General features: G+C 47.4%; 1 protein-coding gene across 1 annotated transcript in view; it reads right to left on the bottom strand.

Annotated features, from left to right (window-relative positions):
• Positions 1 to 2,153: 2,153 nt before the first annotated feature.
• The window catches only part of LOC119386988 (proline-, glutamic acid- and leucine-rich protein 1), a 41,328-nt gene continuing 20,162 nt past the window's right edge, over positions 2,154 to 23,319 (bottom strand). Inside the window, exons 12-18 of the mRNA XM_037654287.2 lie at positions 20,043 to 20,184; positions 17,776 to 17,884; positions 13,998 to 14,053; positions 13,325 to 13,525; positions 8,631 to 8,914; positions 3,716 to 4,586; positions 2,154 to 2,664 (exon numbers count right to left, since the gene is read on the bottom strand). Of these exons, the coding sequence (XP_037510215.1) occupies positions 2,584 to 2,664; positions 3,716 to 4,586; positions 8,631 to 8,914; positions 13,325 to 13,525; positions 13,998 to 14,053; positions 17,776 to 17,884; positions 20,043 to 20,184 (1,744 nt within the window). The 3' untranslated portion in view covers positions 2,154 to 2,583. The remainder of the gene's footprint in view (positions 2,665 to 3,715; positions 4,587 to 8,630; positions 8,915 to 13,324; positions 13,526 to 13,997; positions 14,054 to 17,775; positions 17,885 to 20,042; positions 20,185 to 23,319) is intronic.

The raw sequence follows: 23,319 nt of genomic DNA, 5'->3' as shown, positions 1-23,319 counted from the left end.
GCACTTGCCGTACCGTACGCACATATTTATCATGAAAGTATTCGTGATGCCTACTCCATTCCTGACAGCACATGGGCGCGGCGATGGCGAGCTGCTTATGTTTGTGAAGGCAACATGTCTGTGCGGTGCACTTGGCAGTCTCGCACAATTAAAAAGGGAGCATGAACGGCGGCGTGGCACGTTTGAGTTATACGCATACGACTGCGCTAGGCCACATGCACTACTGAGCAGCTAGCTGAAGATGCTTACCAGAAGGGTTGTCAGCGACTAAGTCATACTGGTGTGTTTGCCACATGCCGTCATCATGCCTCCGTGCATTTCCTGTACTTATCCGTAAAGACATCGTCGCACTGCACTGTGACAGTGGCCCCTTCACATTTTCTACATGCTTCACCCCATGACAGTGGCATTGTGGCAAAGCTGCCTTTCAGACTATGCTACAGCTGCAAAGGCAGAAAGTCTGAAAAATCGAACACCAAAGAGTTTCGGTGTGAGAAACTTTAGATGTTCTTATACATTGACGTCTATGGGGCAGATTAGGAACTCCAGACTCAAACGGAGTGCGCCCTTGTCTGCCACATCAGTTGGGCCTACACAGAAGTTGGAGGAGGAGAGGTTGAGGAAATAGCGTTTTTTCCTTTTGCATGTAAAGTGTTGTCGACACCAGAATGGTTGCACCAAATCATGTAAATAAATACAATTCGGCCTCTGCATTGCCTCACTCTTGATAAGCCAACTAGGGAACACCACCTTTCCAGTACTTCACCAACCTAGCCAAAAGAAACGTTTTCATGTTATCTCATAAGAATATGCTTTGGGATCCTCTGAAACTTTTTTTCTGTAATTTCGCTTCGAAGTATTGGAAAAATGTTCGAGAAATATTAGAAAAATATTCGACTCTATTCACACTCAAAGTTTAATATTAGAATCTGCTCCGCACCCACAATTTTGCTATTCGCTCAGCTCTATTTTTCAGTTTTACCAGCAAAGCTGTTCTAGGGCTGAGCCGGACGAGAGATTTCTGGCCAGGGTAGTCACGCTCCAGTTCCCAGATATACCCATAGATGGCATAACTGCCTCAGTTGCAGACGAAGCAGTATTGGTAACGTTGGCCGGACAGGCGGTAACAAACGCGAGGCGGAGAGGCACAGTGGAGATGAGGCCACCGGCTATGGGTATAGCAGCGGGACTTTATATGCACCGTGCTTTTTCCGAAGATGAGCAAGACTTCTCGTACGCCTGACGAAGAAGCCGCTTGTTGCGAGCGGAAGTTTGCACAAGGTTGCTTTGCTGTTTCGACAGCTTTCACTGTGCAGAACTGGCTTTACCTTTTTTGTCAATCACAAACAGCAAACTACAGATGCATCCTCATAAAGTTGCCTACATCCTTTCGCTCTTTCAATTTTAGCGAAAACAAGTGTAACTTAAAAGCGAGTGAATGCGAGCCAGTTGGTAAGAGTCCATGGTTAAAAAAACAGCGCGAAGAAGACGCGGACAAGAAAGAACACAGGACTAGCGCTGTGTAACTTGTGGCCGTCACACATGTAAACAAGTTGTGCAACACCTCTCAAATCGAGGCAAAAGATGGGGAGGCACTGAAGTGCATATTGGCATGCCCTCTAATGCATTAGCGCACCTTGTCCTAAAGGGTTAATGACATGTTGCCACTACCGGGCGGCATACTCTTTCTCCCTTTTGTCATTCCCATTAGCCGCGAAGCTCACTGGGGCACTCTAGAATCATGGAGGCATGATCCCCAACGCTTCCTTGTTTTAAAGGCTGTAGTATCACAGTGATCTATGTTAGGGAATGGTGAACACTGCCCCTATTGGTGATGTGTTTTCTCCACTTGTGCTTTTGAAAGACAGTATTTGATTGCTTAGCCACATCATTTTGTGAAAGCCAGCCACTGGCCCAGCCATTTATTCAACTACATGGGAACTCTAGAAAAGCCACAGGGATTTTAAAGAAGCGTGAAATGGCTAGAGGTTAATTTGAACAACACTGCAGCTCCCTAATGCAAGCACAAATGTCTGGTATGATCAGGTAATTAATGCACATATGTTAACTATGTTTTAAAAAGAAGACAAGAAAAGGCTGCAGACTGGTGTACCACACACAACTTTTGAATGAAAGTTTGGCTTTATTATAGCAAAAAAAAACACAGGGTATCATTCGAATTCCCTTACACCCAAGGAAACTGTCACAAGCTTTCATGCTGGAGAGTCAGTAAAATCACAACTGTACCACAGATGCGCAGAAAACTTATTCTCCTCATATCACTGGCTCAGACACGCTAGCATCATTCACATATTACAGATACACAGAGACAAAGGAATTGCCTAAAATGCTGCCAGAAAAAGGGGAAGCCTCAGCAGGGTATTTTAATGCTTATGCATCCAAATGGAGAGGCAGAACACAGGCCACACCAAAGCTCACATACTTGCTTGTGTATGCATATGTGTATATAACACGTGAAGGGGTCAGTTGAGAAAGTCGATGGAAAATATCGGTGGTGATAATGAGAAGAAAAAGACAGGCCCTTCCCATCCTAAGATCGGAGTACGTAACGTCTTCGAGCCTTCACTCGTCGGGTCCACAGTCCACAAAGTCCCGTAGCATTTCGGTGACCGCAGGCCCTTCTTCTGTGGCTTCTGCTGCGCCCTGCAATGCATGCGACAGGCAGCAACTGCTATGCAAATGAGTTCACTACAAGGAGAAATGTCACGTGAGCTAATCCTTACTTCATCAACAAACTACATGCGAATATAAGTGATCTGATGTAATCGTAGATCCACAAGTTGTGATTTATACGAAGTTCTTACTCTGCAGAAAATGTTGCAGATGAAAAACAACTGCAGTACAAAATGTGCAAAGTGAGGCTTCTATGAAAAAACCAGTGGTTGAGTAGCTCACACGCTTATCGCCTGCTGAGTACCAAATGGTGCGTACAGCTTGGAAAAGTTCCTGCACATCCTCCTCTCTACACTAGTAGCACAGCTCTGTGCAGGAGGTGCTAGCTGAGTAGAATGTCAACGATACGAATTCCTTAAGGGGTTGGAGGGGGGACGGAAAATATTTGTATCATCCAGAATTCGTACGATCCAAAACAAGCCAATTTGTACATGAAAATGAACACAAACACATTCCAGTGATGCTACCGAGGACTTCTGCTTTGGAGCAATTTTTGGAGCAGCAGAATTTACATTTTGGAGCACTTTGCAGAAGCAAAAGTTTCTATCTTGGAGCACTTTGGAGCAGGTTATTTTGAATCTGCGAGCACTCTGGAGCAGCTTATTTCACAACCTGGAGTACTGGAGAACCAAGCTGCATTTACGTTAAAGCACCTGAATAATTATTATGGGGCTCTTATGAAGAGCAAGAAATATTTCAATTCATTGCAAATCTCATGGAGAAAATCATCATCCCAGGAGCACTTCTTATTAGGGGTGTGCGAATATTCGAAATTTCGAATATGTTTCGAATAGTGTTTGCTATTCGATTCGATTCACACTCTAACTTTACTATTCGAACTATTCAAACACCTGCTGAAGTATGAGAGCACTGGTTCATTAACAAGAAAACAACTCCAAAGCACCCATAGACCTCTTCGTATTTTAACTTTACTTGCAATTAAGTGGCAGAAGATGTCAACTACAATTCAGTTAGAGGTCTTATTGAGCACAAAATACTCGTAACGTGTAGCTAGACTCACATTGTTTGGCTCTTCCGATGATGGCTTGGTCACTGTGGGCTCTATAGAGGGCTCGCTGGGCGGAGGGAGCCCAGTTTCCTCGCATGCCTCCTGCTTGGAGTCTTCACCCTTTTCTTCCTCCGCGTGGTTCTCGACTAGGACTGGTTCTTCTACTTCCACTTTCAATGCTTCTGGTTCTGCAGTTACAGCGCATGGCTCCTGCACAACTTCGGCACCAGCCTCTTCGGTCTCGCATGGCTGAGACTGAGGCTCAGGCTGCGGTGGCACCTGTTCCTCTTCGGCATGCCCGTCCTCAACGACAATGCTGGGCTGGCTGCTCACAGGTGTCACCGTTACAGAAGCCTCCGCGACGTCAGCTGTGATGGAAAATGCAGCATCCGAATCAACGCCCACTTCCTCTTGGTCTTCCTCATGCGATGCTTCAAGCACCGCAAGCGCCACTTCCTCGGGTGCCCCGTCACTTTCTGGCGGTGGCAGGCCCGACCCATCGACGTCGTCACTTTCGAGCTCAATGGCTTCGATACAGGGCTCTTCGGCAGACTCGCCGTAGTCACCCTCTTCCTCGTCTTCGTCGTAGTCTTCCTCGGAGCCCTCCTCGTCCTCTGACGAGTCCTCGGCCATGGGGACGAGCCTTGCGGGTCCAGTGGCACCACCAGCAGAGCGACCCCCCGGGCCTGGTCCCACACCGGATCCGAGGTGGCGATCGTGGAAGCCTTGACCATTCACTGGAGGATGGCGCATCTGCATGGCCTCTGCAGCCTGCAGCTTCTCCAGCTCCGCGTCCTCATAATCTTCTTCATAATCCATGTAATCGTGCCCATCCTCATCAGACAGCACTTCAGTCTCCTGGTTACTGGTTCTGTACATTGGCCTGCATACACACGGACCATTCTAGGTCAAGGCAAACATTACAATGAGCAGCAACATTCACGCGAGAAGACTGGAGCTCAGAAGCCGTTTTGTGTGAGACCCATATGCTGTAGATGAATCTTGTGCACTCCAGCAGTGCCTAAGCCAAAGCATGATCCTAATCTATGCAGCCATCTCCTCGGCAATTCTGCTTGACCAACCAGCCCCTTTCTTATGTTTCTATTTTACTTGCAACAAACCTTATGAAATGACTTGTGAAAACCTTGGAGACAAGAGTGTGGCTGCAAGCACATTTCCTTATGTAAAGCCCACTTTCAAGAAGGCCCAGGGTGCCCTCATTAGTGTGCAAAAATATGAAAAAATAAAAGCTTCGTTAAGCATTATGCACACCCACACACTGATTAACTTATGCAAGGTGCTACCACGTGGCACTAACTGTCTTGGCAACAATGACATTATGACCATCGCATCCCACACTTGGACCCAAATGGCAACTTTGGTCCCATGACGCAACAAGCTATTGTAGAAAATTCACTCTTTATGTACAAGCGTACTACATCTTTGCATTGGTGAAGGAACATAAGTTCATGTGCATGAAGTGGATTTGGTCCATGGGCAGTCAATCTGAAACACCGCAAACACCTACAAGGTTAGCCTAAACCAAGTTTCATGAAGTCAAAAATTGTGTGTGCAATGTCCGTTATTCAGGAATACCCACTACACTTGTAAAGCTGATGATAGATGAATGCGAAATGAACCTGCAACTATTGCAAAACTTCAAGGTTGCGTTACTTTACACAGCAGTTTCAACACAGCAGGAAGCCTGCTTCATGTAAGGCCTACATTATATAAAAAGAAATGTTGCTGAAAAAAAGAAATTGGGCCTTACATGAGTACAGTCAACTGCCAATTCTTTGGACGCCCGATTTTCCGGACATGCTCGAAAATTCGGACGCTTTCGCGGCACCGTCACCAGCCCCATAGACAAATGTATTAGAACGTCCAAAATTTTGGACGCTGAAGCTATTCCGCGTCCGATTTTTCGGACTTTCTGCCCAAATTGCAGGTCCGAACGGCATTATCTGAAGCTCCCACCTCTGCCGTGTCTATCATATCTTAGGTTCGAACCAGCGCTTTCGCGAGTCGATCTGTTTGAGACAGTAGCAGAGTCCGAAAGTCAGCTTTGCCGCAATGCCAAAGCGTTATGGGGTGAAGCAGACCAGAAATTCAAAGGGGCCGCTATCGCGGCGCCGTGCGGCGATGTTACGGATAAGCAGCGGAAATGCATGGAGGTGTGATGGCGGCAGCTGGCAAACGCGCCAGTACGGCTTAATCGCTGACAACCCTTACGATAAGCATCTTTAGTTAACTGATCAGTAGTGCACGTGGCCTAGCATAGTTGCATGCGTACTGCACGCATTTAATAGGCAAGAACCCAGATGCGCCGCGCCACCATTCCTGCTGCCTCTTTGTGCGAGACCGCTAAGTGCGCCGCTAGACGCGTTGCCTTCGCGGACGAAACCAGATCGCCATTGCCGCGCCCATGCGCGGTCAGGAACTAAGTGCGCATCACGAACCCGTTCATGATAAATGCGTGCGTACGATACAGCAACAGTAAAGTGACGGCGTCAGCTTAGTTGGCGATGTGCTGCACACAACTAGAAACGATCGGCTTGACACGGCAGCAAATGCTGCGTATCGGCGGTGATTCGGCGATGTGTGTGCACATTTTTACATGCGCACACGCATCGGGGAAAGCCAAACGAGTCGTCCGCGCTTCCGCCACAGACTTTGTGTTCCGCGTCATCGTTTACAAACGCTTCATGCGAGATAGCCGTAATCTATTCCGCGCTTTGCTGTTATCAGCAGCGTTCATCACGAGATGCAAAAGTGGCGGTTGGCACATACGTAGTTAAGCGGGGTTCACGGCAGGTACCGAATGTATTTGCGAGAGCCTGGGCGCGCACCAAAATGCCTGTTAATTGTACTGGGAGGCATTGAAGCTATTCCGGACGTGTCTGTGGGGATTTGACCACTTGAGCAGAATAAAAAAGCATGAATTTGTTTTTTCGGACTGCCCGATTTTTCAGACGATTTCGCGGTCCCTAGGGAGTCCGAAAAATCGGCAGTTGACTGTAAATACAACAGTTCTACATTTGCGTTTTGGCAAACATTTGTAACTTCCTTTACTCATGAAATTGAAGAATGTTTAAAAAAAAAGTTAAAGGGGATGAACAGCACATCCCTTGTGTCACATGAGAGAGGTTGGTTGGTTTGTGGGGCTTGATGTCCGAAAGCAACTCAGGCTATGAGAGACGCCGTTAACATTGCACAGCACACACGCCCCCCAGCATTTTGCCTCCATCGAAATGCGACCACTGCAGCCATTATCAAATCCGCGTCTTTTGGGTCAGCAATGGAGCACCATAACCACTGAGACACTACGGTGGCTCTCACAACAGACACACCAACAGAAATGACAAGAGTAGACAAAATTACCGGGAAGGGATGAGAACATTAAGATGCTTCAAAACACCAGACTTGAATGGATTCACTATTAAACCTACAATGCAGCTGTATTCAGTACTCTGCTAGGGATTGCCTTGAAGTTGCCTTTTAAATATAGCAGAAAATTAGAGCTGACTGCCAATTTCACAGCACCAGCAAATCAGATAAAAGGTTAAGAAAGAGAAAATAGACAACCACCCATTTGTAGCACGAAGCCACAAGGAAATCCATACGGATTTCTCAGTTGCCGAAAAATTCGTCCTGGTCCGGGGGTTCGAACCCGGGACCAACGCTTTTCCGGGGCAGTCGCCCTACCAACTGAGCTAACCAGGAAGCTAGCAATTGGCAGCGCGAGAGCGAATTCATCGACAACTCGAAGCAACTGGACACATATTGAAAATCAGTTCTGCAGAATCCCGCAAGGTGGCGGAAGGGTTAAGAAAGGGAAAATAGCAGGAGTGTGCGAATATTTGAAATTTTGAATATTTTTCGAATAGTGTTCGCTATTCGATTCGATTCGCACTCGAATTTTACCATTCGAACTTCCGAAAGACACAGTCAAGTGACCCCTTCAGGTTTTCGATATGCTTCACCTCATTACACTCTCGTATTGCGGCAAAGCTGCCTTTCAAGCTCCGTTACGGTCGAACTTGGCCAAAATACAGTCAACGTCCGATTAAAAGTGGTCCCTAGATTTTCGATATGCTTCACTTCATCACACCCCCGTATTGCGGCAAAACTGCCTTTCAAGCTCCGCTACAGTCACAAATGTGACTGTAGAAAACGCTGAAGAAAACGCTAGTTCCAACATGGAGATGAAAGATGTGGCAGAGGTAGGGGCTCAATGCTGTTTTGGACCTGAAATTTGGGCGGGAAGTCCGAAAAATCGGACGCCGAAGCATTTTAGCATCCAAAATTTCAGATGTTCTTATATATCGACGTCTACGAGGCAGATTTGGAACTCCGGACTTGAAGGGAGCACACCCTTGTCCGCCACATCAGTTGGGTTTCCACGGAAGTTGAAAGGGGAGGAGAGGCTGAGGAAATGGCATCTTTGCCTATCACGTGTAAAGTGTTGTCGGTAACACTTTGGTTGCACCAAATCATGTACATAAATACAATTCAGCCTCTACATTGCCTCATTCTTGATAAGACAACTATGAAACACCACCCCGCCAGTGCTTCATCAACCTAGCAAAAAAAAAAACACTTTCATGTTGCTATCTCATAAGAATATGCTTAGGAATCCTGTCCAACTTTTTTTTCTGCAATTTCGCTTCGAATTATTCGAGAAACATTCTAGAAATATTCGAAAAATATTCGATTCGGTTCACACTCACACTTCAATATTCGAATTCGCTTCGCACCCAAAATTTTGCTATTCGCACAGCTCTAGAAAATAGACAACCACCCATTTAAAAGATAAAAGGTTCTTGCCAAAGCTAACTCACGAGAGCCATGAGCAAGGAGTATACAGAAGGTATGGCACTAGCCCTATGCAAATAGCACTTGTGGGTAAGCAGGAAACAGTGCGTACCCAAGAGTTGTGATGCGCTTAGCTCTGAAGTGCATAGCTGTGACAGCCTTGCGTTTGAGTGGCTGTGGAACAGCCACTGCTGCCGGGCGTGGCGACGAAGGAGGTGGTTGCAACTGAGCCTGACAGCCGACACTGGCCAGTGTCGGAGGTGTTGTCTGGCACGCACCGTCAGCAAGAACCCAGGCAGCCCGATGGCAACGCAGTGGGGGCCATGTACCTGTGGGCCCAGACCCTTGAGGATGCAGGGACAGGCATGACAGAGCCTGGCTGCACAGCTCGACCACCTAAATTGCAGAGAGTAGAAAAGAAACACACATCAGTGGCAGCACTTGCAAGCAGCTGCTGATTATACGTACCCCAAAAGCCAGCCAAAGCGGGTCTTTCAATAAAATTCTTTCTACAGCTCAGACCACTTATAACGTAACCACTTACAGTGCAGTACCGGCTATAATGCGGTTTTTTCTGACTCCCGTTTACTCTCCCATAGAACTCCATGTATACGCATACCGCTTATTGTGCAGACCCCCGAGATGAAAGACCGGTTATAATGCGGCTGCCGGAACATTCTCAGAGATGCGAGGATGCGAGCGTGCTTCTCAGCGGAGATGCGCCGGCGGGGGAGAGAGCGGCGACGGCATTACAAAGGAGGAGGGGACGCGGAACGAACAAACAAGGAGCGGGGGGAGGGAAAAAATGGGATGGCTGTGGGGCACAGCAGCCCGGCGCAGGTGCGTGGTGTGAGGAGGGGGAGCGGTTGCGCGGCCGACGGAGAAGCCTTTGCCCCCTTCGGCCGCTTGACATGCGCGCTTCGTCGTTGCTTCGTCGTAGAGCGCAGATATCGCGCGTGCAACCTCGATTCCCCCGCAAGTAACAATGCTTTGAGACGCGATTGAGCTTTCGCCTTTGCCACCAACAGGCGGACTTACAAGCTTGAGAGACTTTTTCGGGATAGTTGCCGCGGCTGTTCTCCCGATCGCGAACCGAAACTTCGTTTCACGCGTGATGCCCTCGGTTTAGCTCGCGAGTGCAATCTCTTCTACTCCCGATCTTCGGGTTGCCTACGGCAAGCTTCTCGCGGTGGCATGCCAAGTTGCAACGCGCACGCTAGGCCTAACGAGCGCTAGCTGCCATGTCGGCGGCCGCGGACTACAGAAGTTGCGGTTTGGTGCCGAGTCAATGAAACATTTTGCAATTGTTGCATTTAGAAGGGGTGACTTACATCTTTTACGAAAACGCGGGCGTGCGTGTGAAACACTCGAGTGGTGGTTTGTGGTCGCCACCGTTTTCGACATCGCGGACGCGCAGTGTGTTACCGCGGCGACTTCCCGTGACGGCGCATTTTTTCCGCGTTCGTTATGTCGGCACCGCAGGTCCGCGGACGCTAACAGTTCAACATTTTCAAATGTAAGCAGATGCAAACTTACGGCCCAGTCGCATGCCGCGATAGTCGGAATCGCGCGCCTGCCTGTTGGTCATGTTTTGTACACGTGCAACCTTTCAAAAATGTTGTTTTGGTTATAGTGCGGTACCGCTTATAGTGCGGATATTCGCGACTCCGGCGACTTACGTTATAAGCGGTCTATGCTGTACCAATCAGTGCTGCTGCGATGCTGCAATTATAGAAGCTTAGGGTTGTTCGTGTCAGAGAGGAATTCCATCATTTGACTGATACTGCTGTCATGTGTAAATTTAAGAAAGGGAAATTGGCAACCACCCATATGTAGGCGAAAGAAAATCCATACGGCCATGTATGTACAAGGAAATTTAGTGCCATTCCGAGCGAATGCACTTTAATGGACCGAGTGTCACTTTGGCAGCACATTGCTATAGATAAAGAGAAATGTCCCTTACAAGTGAACGTAATGGCAATGGATGAATCAGCAGGCACGACTAATACGTTTCTAATTTCAGGCAATGTTTGCTAAGTACTGTTCTATGGCTACAAATGATATTTAGAATAAAATTATGTGCAAATGAAGCAAGTCATTGCAATTGCATTAACACCATCGATCATCACAAAACGTGGTAAAATGGAAAACTCAGGTGTAAACCATGTGGCCACTTCACGGCATGGACGGTGGCACGCTGCTGGTGACCATGGCCATAAATAGCCTGAGAGCGAAAATAGCGAATTTTATTTTGTAGTTTACTACGTCTCATTACATAATGTTCCCAGTGAGGGGTCTAGCAAATTGCATACGTCAAATTCCCCGAAATTTTCAGGTTTTCACAGATCATATTAGTTAAAAATCCCTAACTGATGCAGTTGACATCGTTTCGCAGAAATCGGCCACGAATAAGCAACAACAAAAAAAAGAGCTGAGAACATAGATTATATTTATCGCAATTGCCCTTATTCCCCAAATGCACTTGTATTTTAAATGCCAATGGGAAGGTAAAAATAAATAAATAAATAGTGTCAAATTTTTTTTACACTTGCATTTTTTAAAAAATTCTTCTTTTAAACAAATATGATGCCAAGAATGACTGTAGCACTCCTACTGGTCTTAATGAAAAACAAACTAAAAACATAGCACGCAACTATGGCCACGTCGTCTGGCCTGTTTGCTGTGCTGCTATAGCTGGATGAATCACTGAACGCCAAATACAGTAGAACCTCGTTGATACGTTTCCGAAAAAAAACGCAGAAAATAAACGTATGATCCGGGAAAACGTACGATCCGAATCCAGTAAAAATTGAGGCTGACAAGCCCATATTGAGGTGCAAGGACAAAAAACATTTATTTATCAAAAAAACATGGAGGGACTTTTCGATTTTCGAACTCCTGGCATCTCGCTGGCCGCCAGAGGTCAGCCAGCTAGTTCCGGTCCTGACCGAAAATAACGTCGTGGTCACGTGTATTGAAATCCAGAGACAACCCGAATATTGCAAAATCGAACTCTGAGACAACCAGCGTAAACGTAAAGAAACGCTGCCACCATGTCAGCAGATGAAACTTTGCGCCGCATGAGCGTCGGTTCTTTCTGCATTGCCGCTTAGAAATATGGGGCTAGGTTTGCCGAAGAGCAGAAGTGATATTCTTGAGCATACGCATTTGGGATACGATCACGTACGTTCGAAAGATCACGCGTGACTCGCCCCATCCGTGGAGAAAACTGCCGCCTCTCTAAAGGCTTAACAAGCTCAACTCTTCGCAGTGCACGTAACACTCACGGTACAACACGATATGCGATATCTCGCGAGAGTGATAAGCGTCCCCGAAAGCGACAGCTGTTCACGGCTATTGCATACTACGTCACACACTCACGCTGATCAGTTTGCGTTCTGTCTTAACTTGAGACATGCGCTGGTATGTTCGCCGCCACTCGTAATCGCACCATCTCGCACGGCGCAACGGGCTTTAAACGATAACGCCCGGCGTAATGGTAATCGAAGGTGAAGTCCCCAAGCGCCCGCACTGCGATCTGTCGAGTCCTCACAAAGATGGCGGCGAGCGTACATCGTCTCGTTTTGGCGTCTGATAACCAGAAACCTCCCAGATATCTTCCAGAACAAATCTTTTCTGTCAGCTTCTGACGACCCGCTGGTAGGCAGAACTGCCTAGCCAGAGTAATACGGACGCCGACTGGAATTGCGCCGGGTGGAGCAACCCAAAAACGATTGCACTCCAGGAGAAAAGTGAGCGGGAAATTATCGGCCATATTGACTAGGCACAATGGCGGCGTTGCTATGGTTACGGGTCGCGGTTGTGCAGCGGTGGCGATGCGACGGCGGCATGTGCGTTTCCGCGGCAAGCCGTTCGAAGATTGTGACGGCCAGCGTCGCCGTCTGCCTTCGGGTCGGTGTGTGGTTGACAGAGAGCGGCGATCGAGCAATTTGGAGGAGACGTGGAGGGGTCAATTGAGCAAAGCAGAGAAAGCACGGAGGGGGGAAAGGCACTGCGGAGAAGCTGCCGTCGCCGAGAGGGCCTTTTTTGCACACATGAATGAGAGTTTCCGAGTACAAAACGTATCATACGACCCCAGTTTTCCGCGGTGCTGAATGTTGCTGCCGAATAATCGTATTTTCCGGGAACGTATTAACCGGAACATATTACACACAGCTGTATTGGGTTGTTTTTAATTTTCGCGATTTCGAGCGTAGGAGCCGGGAAATCATATCAAGCGGGAACGTATCAACGAGGTTCTACTGTATTCGCTATCTTCCCACAACTACTCATCGTTGGTGAAATGGTCATCGCCACCTTCTGTGATTTTCTTAGATGTCCAGTGTTTTCAAGCACAACATTAAATAGGCTTTCTCGGTCACATAGGAACAAAAGAATCAACCCTTGACTAGCTCAAAAACTACGTGGGAAGTTTGGAATGAGTTAACGCCTCGCCGGCAACAGAGAATGATAGCTGTCTTGACTAGCTAACTTGTCATCGGCAGTTAAGTGGTTAATTAGGAAAGAGATTTACAGAGATATGCGACCTAGTAGAAGGAATAAACATGATGCCTTGTTCGTGCTGCAAGTATAAGAGCAGATAAGGGAGCACAAGATTTTGAGAACAGATAACCAGTGTAACAGCAGTAAAAGGAAAAGAAAAAGACAGTTCGGAGCTGCTGACTGTAGAGAGTTACAGGTTTATAAAATGCCCACGAAAAGGAGTGCGCACAACTGAGGAGGGAAGTTTGTTCAAGGGGAACATGCCGTAACGGCAACAGTTGCAAAAACAAAAAAGGAGTGAACCTCGTAGCATGTGTCCTTGAGGCCCACGTTGAAGAGCCGAGCACAGCAGTGGAGTGGTGGCGGGCCGTTTCGGCTGGCTGCCAGGGACAGCAGCAAGGCATAGAGGGCACGCCGGCACCGGGGACTGCGGTAAGGCTGCGGCAGAGGGTTGCCTGGCTGCTGGAGTCGCACCAGCAGAGTCACCACGCTGCACTGTATCTCCTGCAAAAAAAGTTCGAGCCTCGCGTCAGGAAGCAGCCATGCGGCGCCCCTCCGTCATTCCAATGGCTGATTCAACCTGCGCATCGCAGAATGACATTTCACACTTTGCAAGAACTTACAAGTGGCACACTTTCAAGAATTAGTGCATTTGCATTCTTTTCTTGGCAGTTTTGAGGAAGAATACAATAGCCCCGTCAAAACCAAACAGCATCCTTGCACCTTTGGTGATCCTCTGGTGATCATCTCTGGTAGATGATCACCAGAGATCATCTAGTGATGTCTAGCCAGCTGGAGATAGTAACACTGCACAAGAGCCTTGAGAATAACATGTGTGCTCTGAACTGATTTAATTATTGTGCGTTATCCAAAGCATACCAGATAGTTTCTTGCCAGGGCAGCCATAAGGCAGGTAAATGCTCATGCCTGCAAGGGAATCGAACATGTTTATAATGTGAAGAGGCATCAGCCTTACCTGCACAGTCTCAGGCTTCATGATGGCACCAGGTGCACTCACCAGGCCTTGCAACGCTGTAAAATGAAACAGCTGCTGTGCAAAAATGGTAATATAAGCCAAGGCTTTGTTTTAGAGCAACTGAAAACTAAATTCACACCGTGCTGTAATTAAACTAAAGAAAGGCTTCGTTGTACTAGCACCAACCATGAAACTGCTTAGATTAATAAAACATTCTTTAAAACATGTACTATCATTCATCTCACGGAAAGGATTAATGGTGAAGCAAATAAAAGCCTAGCTAAACATTTGTAAAATTTTATGGCAGAACTCGACGGAGATGTGTTGCTGTGACGTTGCAGACTTTCAAGTGTTTGGCTCACTTAGAGTGCAATGTACAACAAGTGTTCCTCCTCAAAGGGACCCTGAATCACCTATCAGATGTGACGACAAAACATTCCGCGGGAATGATGATTAAACATATTCTGCGGATAGAAGACTGAGCTGTGAACATCTCGGCCAAATTTTGCAGTAGTGCGTGGTGCACAAGTTCACAAGCGGAGCACAAAGTTGACTTCTTTTCGAACAGGGGTGAAGTAGGCTGGCCATTGGTGACTATCTACTGATGACAATGGGCAGATTCTTATAGAGAGCTGCCACTGGCCAATTCTTGAGTGGGAATAGACAGAACATTGCAATCAAAAACAACACTTCTACCACTTCTAGTAAAAAATCTGAAACCTGAATATAAACTGCCAAGCATCTCTGATGGTTGGCCGTTTATATTCAGGTTTCAGATCTGCCAACCATCAGAGATGCTTGGCAGACTTCTACATGTTACAGAAAATAAGCAACCGATTACAATTATAATTACTTACATTAAATTGTAATTGGTTACAGTGGTCAATTACAGCCCCAGAAAAAGCAACTGAGCAATTATGGAAATGTATTTGATTACCTTTGCGTTACTTTCCTTAAAAATTTTAGTTCCGTACAACAATAACACAAGTTATCTAAAAATACAACGAACTACTGTGGCTTTCATGGTAGACAGAAGGCCGGAGGCTTGCGTGAAGGCTGGGAGGCTTACTGTGGCTCTGTGATATAGTGTTACATGTTAACTTTCAACAGGAGTGGTTTTTCAAAAGTTGTCACTGCTGATTGTTCCATGTTTCCTCGTTAAGAGGTCAGTTGCGACAGTGAACACTCTCTCAATGCATGTGCTGGAGGGAAGGGCGGTATTATAACGTAGGAACACCTTGTGCACCAGCTCGCAGTTGCGCAGTGCTTTGATGCTAGTGTCCATGTCCATGAGTGTTGGCAGGACTTTGTGTTGGGGGGTGCAAACCCGCGTTGCATTTAGGATGGGGGGTGGGGGGCAAGTGGTGGTGTGGCTTGAGGGGGGCAAGTGCCCCTTTTGCATGTCCTCTATGAAGCGTCGCGCTTCGCTGTTGCTGGCGCTCGGGTAAGGCGTTGCAGGAAAGGCAGGAAAAGGTAAAAAAATAGGCTGTGTAGGGACGCCCCGTCTGACAGGAAGAGGGGTCACTATAGAGCGGTCACATATTTTTCGGTCCGAGAACTACAGTAGAAGACTGGTTACAACTTGATTTTCGAAGAAAAAAGTAAATGACTAGCGGTAATCAATTACCCAAAAATGTAATTGAATGACCCAGGACGTGACGGTTTCGAAAAAGTAAATGATTACATATTACAAAATTACAGGAAAATGTAATTGATTACAAGTAATCGATTACATGTAATGCGTTACATACAATTCTGATGCTTGGCTGTATGAACAGCTTCACAACACTACCACTTGCATCATAGGCAATGCAAAAGGACTAGATTTTACTACCATACTCCTTAAGGCGTGCAATTCTATAGCTCAAGACAACGATGCGCTAATTCTTCAAGCCAAGACGGGCAAAAAGAGCAACACTTTGTTGCAGTACGTTGCCAGCACCTCGTCAAGACCAAAAGTGGCAAAGCCTGTACATCCTGTAGCTGCCAAGTGTGCCTAAAATACAGCATAGACCACTTATAACGTAACCGCTTACAGTGCAGTGCCGGCTATAATGCGGTCTTTTCTGACTCCCGTTTACCCTCCCATAGAACTCCATGTATACGCGTACCGCTTATTGTGCAGTCCCCCGAGATGAAAGACCGGTTATAAAGCGGCTGCTGGAACGTTCTCAGAGATGCGAGGGAGCGAGCGTGCTTCTCAGCGGAGATGCGCCGGCGGGGGAGAGCGCGGCGATGGAGTTACGAAGGAGGAGGGGACGCGGAACGAACGAACAAGGAGCGGGGGGAGAAAAAAAAGAAAGGGATGGCGGTGGGAGGCAGCAGCTCGGCGCGGGTGCGTGATGTGAGGAGGGGGAGAGGTTGCGTGGCCGACGGAAAAGCCTTTGCTCCACATGCGCGCTCCCAACGTTACTTGCGCGCTCCGCTACGTACGGGCGCCCGTGTCCGTATCGAGAGCGCGTTACCGCTGTTTGTCGGGAAAATAGTTGCTTCGTCGTAGAGCGCAGATATCGCGTGTGCAGCCTCGATTCCCCCGCAAGTAACAATGCTTTGAGACGCCACTGAGCTTTCGCCTTTGCCATCAACAGGCGGACTTACAAGCTTGAAATACTTTTTCAGGATAGTTGCCGCGGCTGCTCTCCCGACCGCAAACCGAAACTTCGTTTCACGCGTGATGCCCTCGGTTTAGCTCGCGAGTGCGATCTCTTCTACGCCCGATCTCCGTGTTGTCTAGGGCAAGCTTCTCGCGACGGCATGCTAAGTTGCAGCGCGCACGCTAGGCCTAACGGGTGCTAGCTGCCATATCGGTGGCCGCGGACTACAGAAGTCGCGGTTTGGTGCGGAGTCAATGAAACATTTTGCATTTAGAAGGCGTGACTTACATCTTTAACGAAAACGCGGGCGTGCGTGTGAAACACTTGAGTGCTGGTTTGTAATCGCCACCGTTTTCGACATCGCGCACGAGCAATGTGTTACCGCGGCGACTTCCCGTGACGGCGCATTTTTTCCGCGTTCGTTATGTCGGCACCGCAGGTCCGCGGACGCTAACCGTTCAACATTTTCAAATGTAAGCAGATGCAAACTTACATCCCAGTCGCATGCCTCGATAGTCGGAATCGCGCGCCTGCCTGTTGGTCATGTTTTGCACACGTGCAACCTTTCAAAAATGTTGTTTTGGTTATAGTGCGGTACCGCTTATAGTGCGGATATTCGCGACTCCGGCGACTTACGTTATAAGCGGTCTATGCTGTACAGGACAAGCCAAGTCATGCCAACCTGCAGAGCTGTAAAGGCTTCATTCGTAGTTCGTTGTACACTCCTTCACTCTCAGTATTCCTTCCTCTACCAACATTTGCATTCTACTCTAAGGAAATTTTGTAGTTTGCAATTGTCAAGTAGCTTGGAATTGCACATCCTTCACCCTCAATATAAGAACCAACGATGGTGGCACTAAAACGAGGGAGTGCCGTGCAACTACTGTTGCAAAAGAGCCCTCGATAGTCGGGAGCATGCATGCCCCTTTTCATTCGTTAATGTTGGTGCGATCATGCACCAGCAATGGGAGTGAACAGGCCACACTGGGAGTGAACACCTCATGCTCTTTTACTAGCTCCCCTTTCAACCCGCCACTGGCGCCGCGTGCTACCTTTCGTTTCCCTGCTTGCGAGAAGGGGTATTCATCTCTCCTTGAAGAAGACAGTGCCGCCCTCACTGAACAATGAGACAGAAATGTATAAAGAGCCTACCCGTGGCCAAAGCAAACAGCAATGTCCATTACCTTTCAATGCATTCTCGCACAACTGTGCACAGGACTCGAGATTAAAGTTGTCGTCCACTTTATTTCTGTCCTTATGAGGCGTCGTTCCACCATTCCTTGAAGATGCCAGCTGCACGTGCAAGCAAAAGAACACTTAGCAAAATTCACATATGTACAAGAACATTGACCGAGTTATGATAAGAAAAGTTCAATTCAGAGCTAATCATAACGTCCCACCTGAATTGCTAAAGACAGAGTACAGCAGTTAACACAGTCACAAATAGAAGCAAGTTTTACAATGAAAAGATAGCAGAAAGATGAAATAGAAATATACCGTAAAAACCGGAATATAGGTCAAATCCCCCCCTTCTAACTACTGAAAATTGAAGAAAAAAGAAAGTACATGGAACGGCCAAAGTATAAGAAGGCGCCTTTACCGTGAAACAAACACAATTTCAAATGGGGCACAGTGAAAATGCCATTTATTTACACATGTATTTGCACGTAAGTTCCACATGGCAGAAAGCCAAAAGATGGGCTCAAGCATTATCCTCGTAAAATGTCACAACTGTCTTGACAGCACTAATTTGGATGCACTTTGAGGTCCCCGATAGCAATCACAACACGAGTGCGGCTCTCGGTTAAAACTATGCAACCTTTGTCTCCAGCTGTAGATACGCTGCGGCCTGGCACTGAAAGTTTTCTTCTGATCGCTCTGTGTCGTGATGTGATCCTTCAGCGTCCGCCAGTAGCGAATGCTTCTGTGGTGCACTCGATCTGCCCGCTGATCATAGCCACACGTGCCGCTGTAACCAGAGCTGCCGGCATCACAGGAAGCAAAAAGAAACAGTATCCGGTGAGATCGGAGCAGCGAGAACATCCGTTGGAAGACAAACTTTCCGTTATTGTTTGTGACTCGTGGCTCCTGCTCGCGTTCACGTGCGCTGGCATCACAACACACCTTTCATACACTTCAGACTAGATTTCTTCGTGCCTTCGCAAACTCGATCACTGCTTTCTTGAATGCTACGGTGAACTGTCATCGGCCACCGGTCGATGAACAAGAAAAAAAAAAACACCTCGGAGCCCAAATAGATTCACAAGACAACAACAAAAATGCAAAAACGAGATCACCCTCGGCACAAGGCTGGTAGTAAACAAAGCAACACCGATGACTGCGATGGCAATGAAGGCGGTAGATTTCAGTTGCCCATAGTGGCTAGAGTTGAAGTTTTTTTGTCAATGACCGGTATATAAGAAGGGGGTTGACTTTTTAGCGCTGTTTTTTGAAAAAAGAATTCGACCTATATTCCTGTTTTCACGGTAGGAAACTAGGCCACTAATATCCCCAATCCACAGCCAAGATGGCCGAGAAACCTCAGTTATTGCTGGACACTTTCGCACGTGATCGGGCTCCGAATTTTTTTAATCACTCGTCTCCTTTGTAGAAAATGCAGGAAAATGGCAATCATGAGTGCAAAATTTAGTTCCCATCAGGCTTGATCACGATCGACAGCACACCTTGCAACTGTGTTATGGCTGAACAAATCTTCATCGCCACATTACATACAGGCTGCCCAACACGGCTTATTAAAGGGCCAGTAAACAACCCCAAGGTCCAGAAATTGTAATGAAGAGAAATATGCGCACTTTTGCAATGTAAACATGTTGCCGCAACAATTTTGCGATTACGTGCTATAATAAGGAAGTTACAGAGGTTAGAACATCCGTTTCAGCTGGTTTCAAATTTTCGCGCGGCCTCGCCACCCTTCTCCTCCACAGGGAGGGGAAGGCGTAGCCCGTCGTCGTGACTCCGCCCAATTTGTGACAGTTCACAATGCAGCAGGAATGCGTACTTGCTTTCCAAGATGACCAAGGGGCGCGAGAGAAAAGAACCCCGCTTGCCGCGCGCGCAATGGGAAAACCAAGCAAGCGCGACCCGTCCGAGCTACCGGAGGTTCCCCTCTCTCCGCTCGATTTGCAGCCGACAAGTGAACAATGCTTCCTCTACGTGCTGCTCATGTCGAAGGCCAAATTCGTGCAGGTGCTATCTGCGTGGCCGAAGGGGGAGAGGGGGGAAGGGGGAGATGGGGAGGGGAGTGGAGATTGGAAAGGGAAGGGGAGAGGTGATGTGGAGAGAGGGAGTGGAGAGGGGAAGTGGAGAAGGTTTGCACATGCGCAGTAAGGGTGGTCCCGCCGCACACCACCACCACCACCACCACCACCAGCGGATTGAACTCCGCTATAAGATGCTTCACATCTAAAAGAAAAGGGGGGTTAATGTTTACCTGGACAGTCGTGGCTCCAACAGGCTCAATGTCTTGCAGCAAATGTGGGACCAGTTTCTCAACAAGTGAGCTGAGGCCCAACCGTGATCGGATGGTCTGCAGCCACAGGCACAGTGCAGCGTAGCACGCCTGTCGCAGCCGACTGCAACATACATAAGATCGAGCGGTCAGCAACCAACTTAAGGGGGGACGTGGGTCCTAAAATTTTTTCTTTATTTTTGAGTCAATATGAACTAAACTTCACTGTCTTGACCAGTTTTTTATGCTGATTTCAAATCTGTAATTAGTTTTTTAATAGCTGCACTAGTTCAAAAGATCTCGAGGTTCGAAAAAATAATTAGTGCCTGCTTCTTACGGGGCTTTTAGGCAATTTCGATCTACTAAAACCAATATGTAAGTGCATGGGCCCAATGCCCAGATCATGCTGTAGGGGGTGATGCTATTTTTATTCCCTTGAGAGCACTGTGAAGCTCAGAAAACAGATGAACACTCACTGGTGGTTATTTTTTCTGATTCACTCTCATTAGTATCTTTAATTAAAATTTGTAAAATGGTGCTAGAGTAATCCAAATAGCATCACCTCCCAGATCGTTTCAATACGAGTAAAATGATACCAAATTTGTGATTTTTACTCAGCAACAACATGGAAAAAAACCCCGTAAGGCTGAGTGCATTGAGCAAAAATATCAAACTGAGAAAAACGCATTTGAAGTTTCAGGCAACTGTAACTTTTGTGGAAGTGTAGCCACAGCACTAGTGGTTATATCATTTGATAGGTTTCTTCTTCACGAGAACAGCCATACCAAATATGTGACCATGACCTGCCAATGTACTGGCAAAATCTTCTTATAAAGCCACATAGTGCACCCAGTACCAGAGTGATAAACTCCACCTTTAGCAATTCATAGGCCTGTACCAATTCCTTGCAAGCTAAAGAAATACAAAATTTGTTTATGAATGTGGCTTTGCAACAGGCAAATAAAATAGACAGAGAGATTAAGTCTAAAAAGCACGTGGGTTATTTATTAAACCAAAAATCAGTTATTATTGTCCAGCAATAGCACTTGGCTCAACAGCAGGCAAGGGCTGTACTCGGGGTCCCCTGCTGGTTTGTGTAATTTTTAAAGTCTGTGCTTGGTGTCACTACTGTATAAGTGCCCCTTTTGCAACTTCCAATGTCAGTTTTTAACCTTCTCAAGGCTGTGGAGCACAAATCAATTTCCCAAAGTGTAACACGGCGTCTCTGCAATTTCGGTGTTGCTCTGTCAGGTCGTGGTTGAAGCAACTACCGTTGCACCCTTGTCGACACTATTTGTGGCCCTAATTTAATGCATTTCACTTCAAATGACATTAATTATCTTAGCACCACTATCACCAGCTACCTTCTACGAGAAACGCTTCTCGCGCGAGTCGCACCTATGATAATGAAGCACAGGCTTTGAAAGCAGCCTATACCCTCTGCCTTGAAAAAGGTCACTGCTTGAGCCGAACTCGGAACGAAGCACAAGCCCAAAGAACGTTTTTATCACGGATAAGTCCACGCAGATAAATTCTGTGCCATTTTCCTTGCCGCCGTTCACCAACATCCAACGGCTTGAACTTCCGCTGCTTCGTTGCGCGCTGCGATGCCAAGCACTCCTCCCGTCGCCGTATTTCCCGCGCACTCGGTAGTCCCGCATAGTATGCCATACGAACGCGGTTTCGAATGCCACTGAAGCGTTGCCTAATGATCCGATGGCTGCAGCTTGACCAAGGGGAACCGGGCGGTTCTCGTAGACTCGACGCTCCGGTAGCGACAAGTAGTTTCGGCATCGCGCCCTCGTACGCTTGGCGCGTCTTCTTTACACGAGAATCTCCGGATGTGCCAGCACAAAATAAGGTAACTGTGTGTCGGCGGGCCGCACGAACGCGAGCGTAAGCAGAGGAAGATGACACTTATAACAGCACACGACACCGGCAACACGGCAGCTGTGAGCGCAGAACAAAAATACAAAAACAAAATGGCCGCCTCGGGTTGCGCCAGCCAATGGGAGGCGCGAGAGAAGGGGCTCGCCTTGCGCGCGCGCGCTCTGGCCAATGAGCGTTCTACAACCACCCTTCGGAAAAGCGCCGATAGCGGCCGTTCTGTTGCAGCGACGCCATTTTGAAACGCCGCAAAATGTACACAAAGAAAACAGCTTCAAAACAAGCCAAAGATGGCGGCGATCAGCCAGCTGCTGCGCCCGCGGCGCGCGCGGGAAGTTTGAACAAATTTTGCCTGTTGAGATGCATTTTGCAGCTCCCGTGGCGTCTTAAAAATAAGTTTTAACCCATTTCCCGGGCGAAATCGGCGATAATATTTTGAGGGCAGCTGCTTAGGGGTGCAAACATGCCTAAAATGCGTTTTTCTCAAAACTGATTTTCTGTCCATTTTTTACTATTCTAAGACCCGCGTCCCCCCTTAAAGGTAAACCAAGCCAAACAGAAAAGATATAGTATAGCAGAATACATGAAATGCTTGATTAACAAAACCATGCTCGCAACGGGAAACAATTTCACTGTGCCGAGGTTCCCATGCCTCAAAAGTAAACATAACCTCACAGCTTTCTAGAAGAGTCCTGGGCTATATATGCCTCATTGCTGAGCCTACCAAAGTGTGACAGCTAACGATGACGGAGCAGCGCAGCTGCTCATAAAAGCGATGGCGGAGCAGCGCAACTCGAAGCACATAAAAAAGAACTACCTGTTTTCTTGCACCCACAGTATACAGTGGCAACACCAACGTGCATTTCAAAACTATGACGGTAAACATGTGGCAGCGTGAATTAGTTGTCCGGCTTTCCCCGATGCGTGTGTAAGCATTTGTACTGTAAAGTGTGAACGATTAAACACTGGGAACATCTTCATCCAGAAGAAGTTGAGCAGGTCCTGAACCACTCATTGAGCTTGGTGAAAAAGCACATACAGCGAAAAGCAGACGCTCTTGTGAACAGCTCAGCCAAATCTTGCAGTCATACATAGCAACGTGTGTTTATGAGCAGAGCGTGAAGTTGCCACGTTCTCAAGTGCCCTCTCTTCATACAGAGACCCCGTCCTCACTCTCTTCGGTGAGCGGGGTGCCAGCTCAATGTCATCATGGAGCAGATTGCTGCTATTCGCCAATAACTGACATAAACCAAGAGCGGCATTTGGGTCAGACGTGCTTCTTATCGCGGGGTGCTGCTACGCCCCGGGGCCTATTCTATAGCGTGCTAAAATTACACAGTAGCAACACTAGCGCACCCCAGAATTACACCAG

Source organism: Rhipicephalus sanguineus, chromosome 3 (genome assembly GCF_013339695.2).
Source record: "Rhipicephalus sanguineus isolate Rsan-2018 chromosome 3, BIME_Rsan_1.4, whole genome shotgun sequence".
In the NCBI taxonomy this organism is placed as follows: Eukaryota; Metazoa; Arthropoda; class Arachnida; order Ixodida; family Ixodidae; genus Rhipicephalus; species Rhipicephalus sanguineus.
Note: the sequence above shows the minus strand (reverse complement) of the source record. Positions and strands in the feature narration are given on the sequence as shown.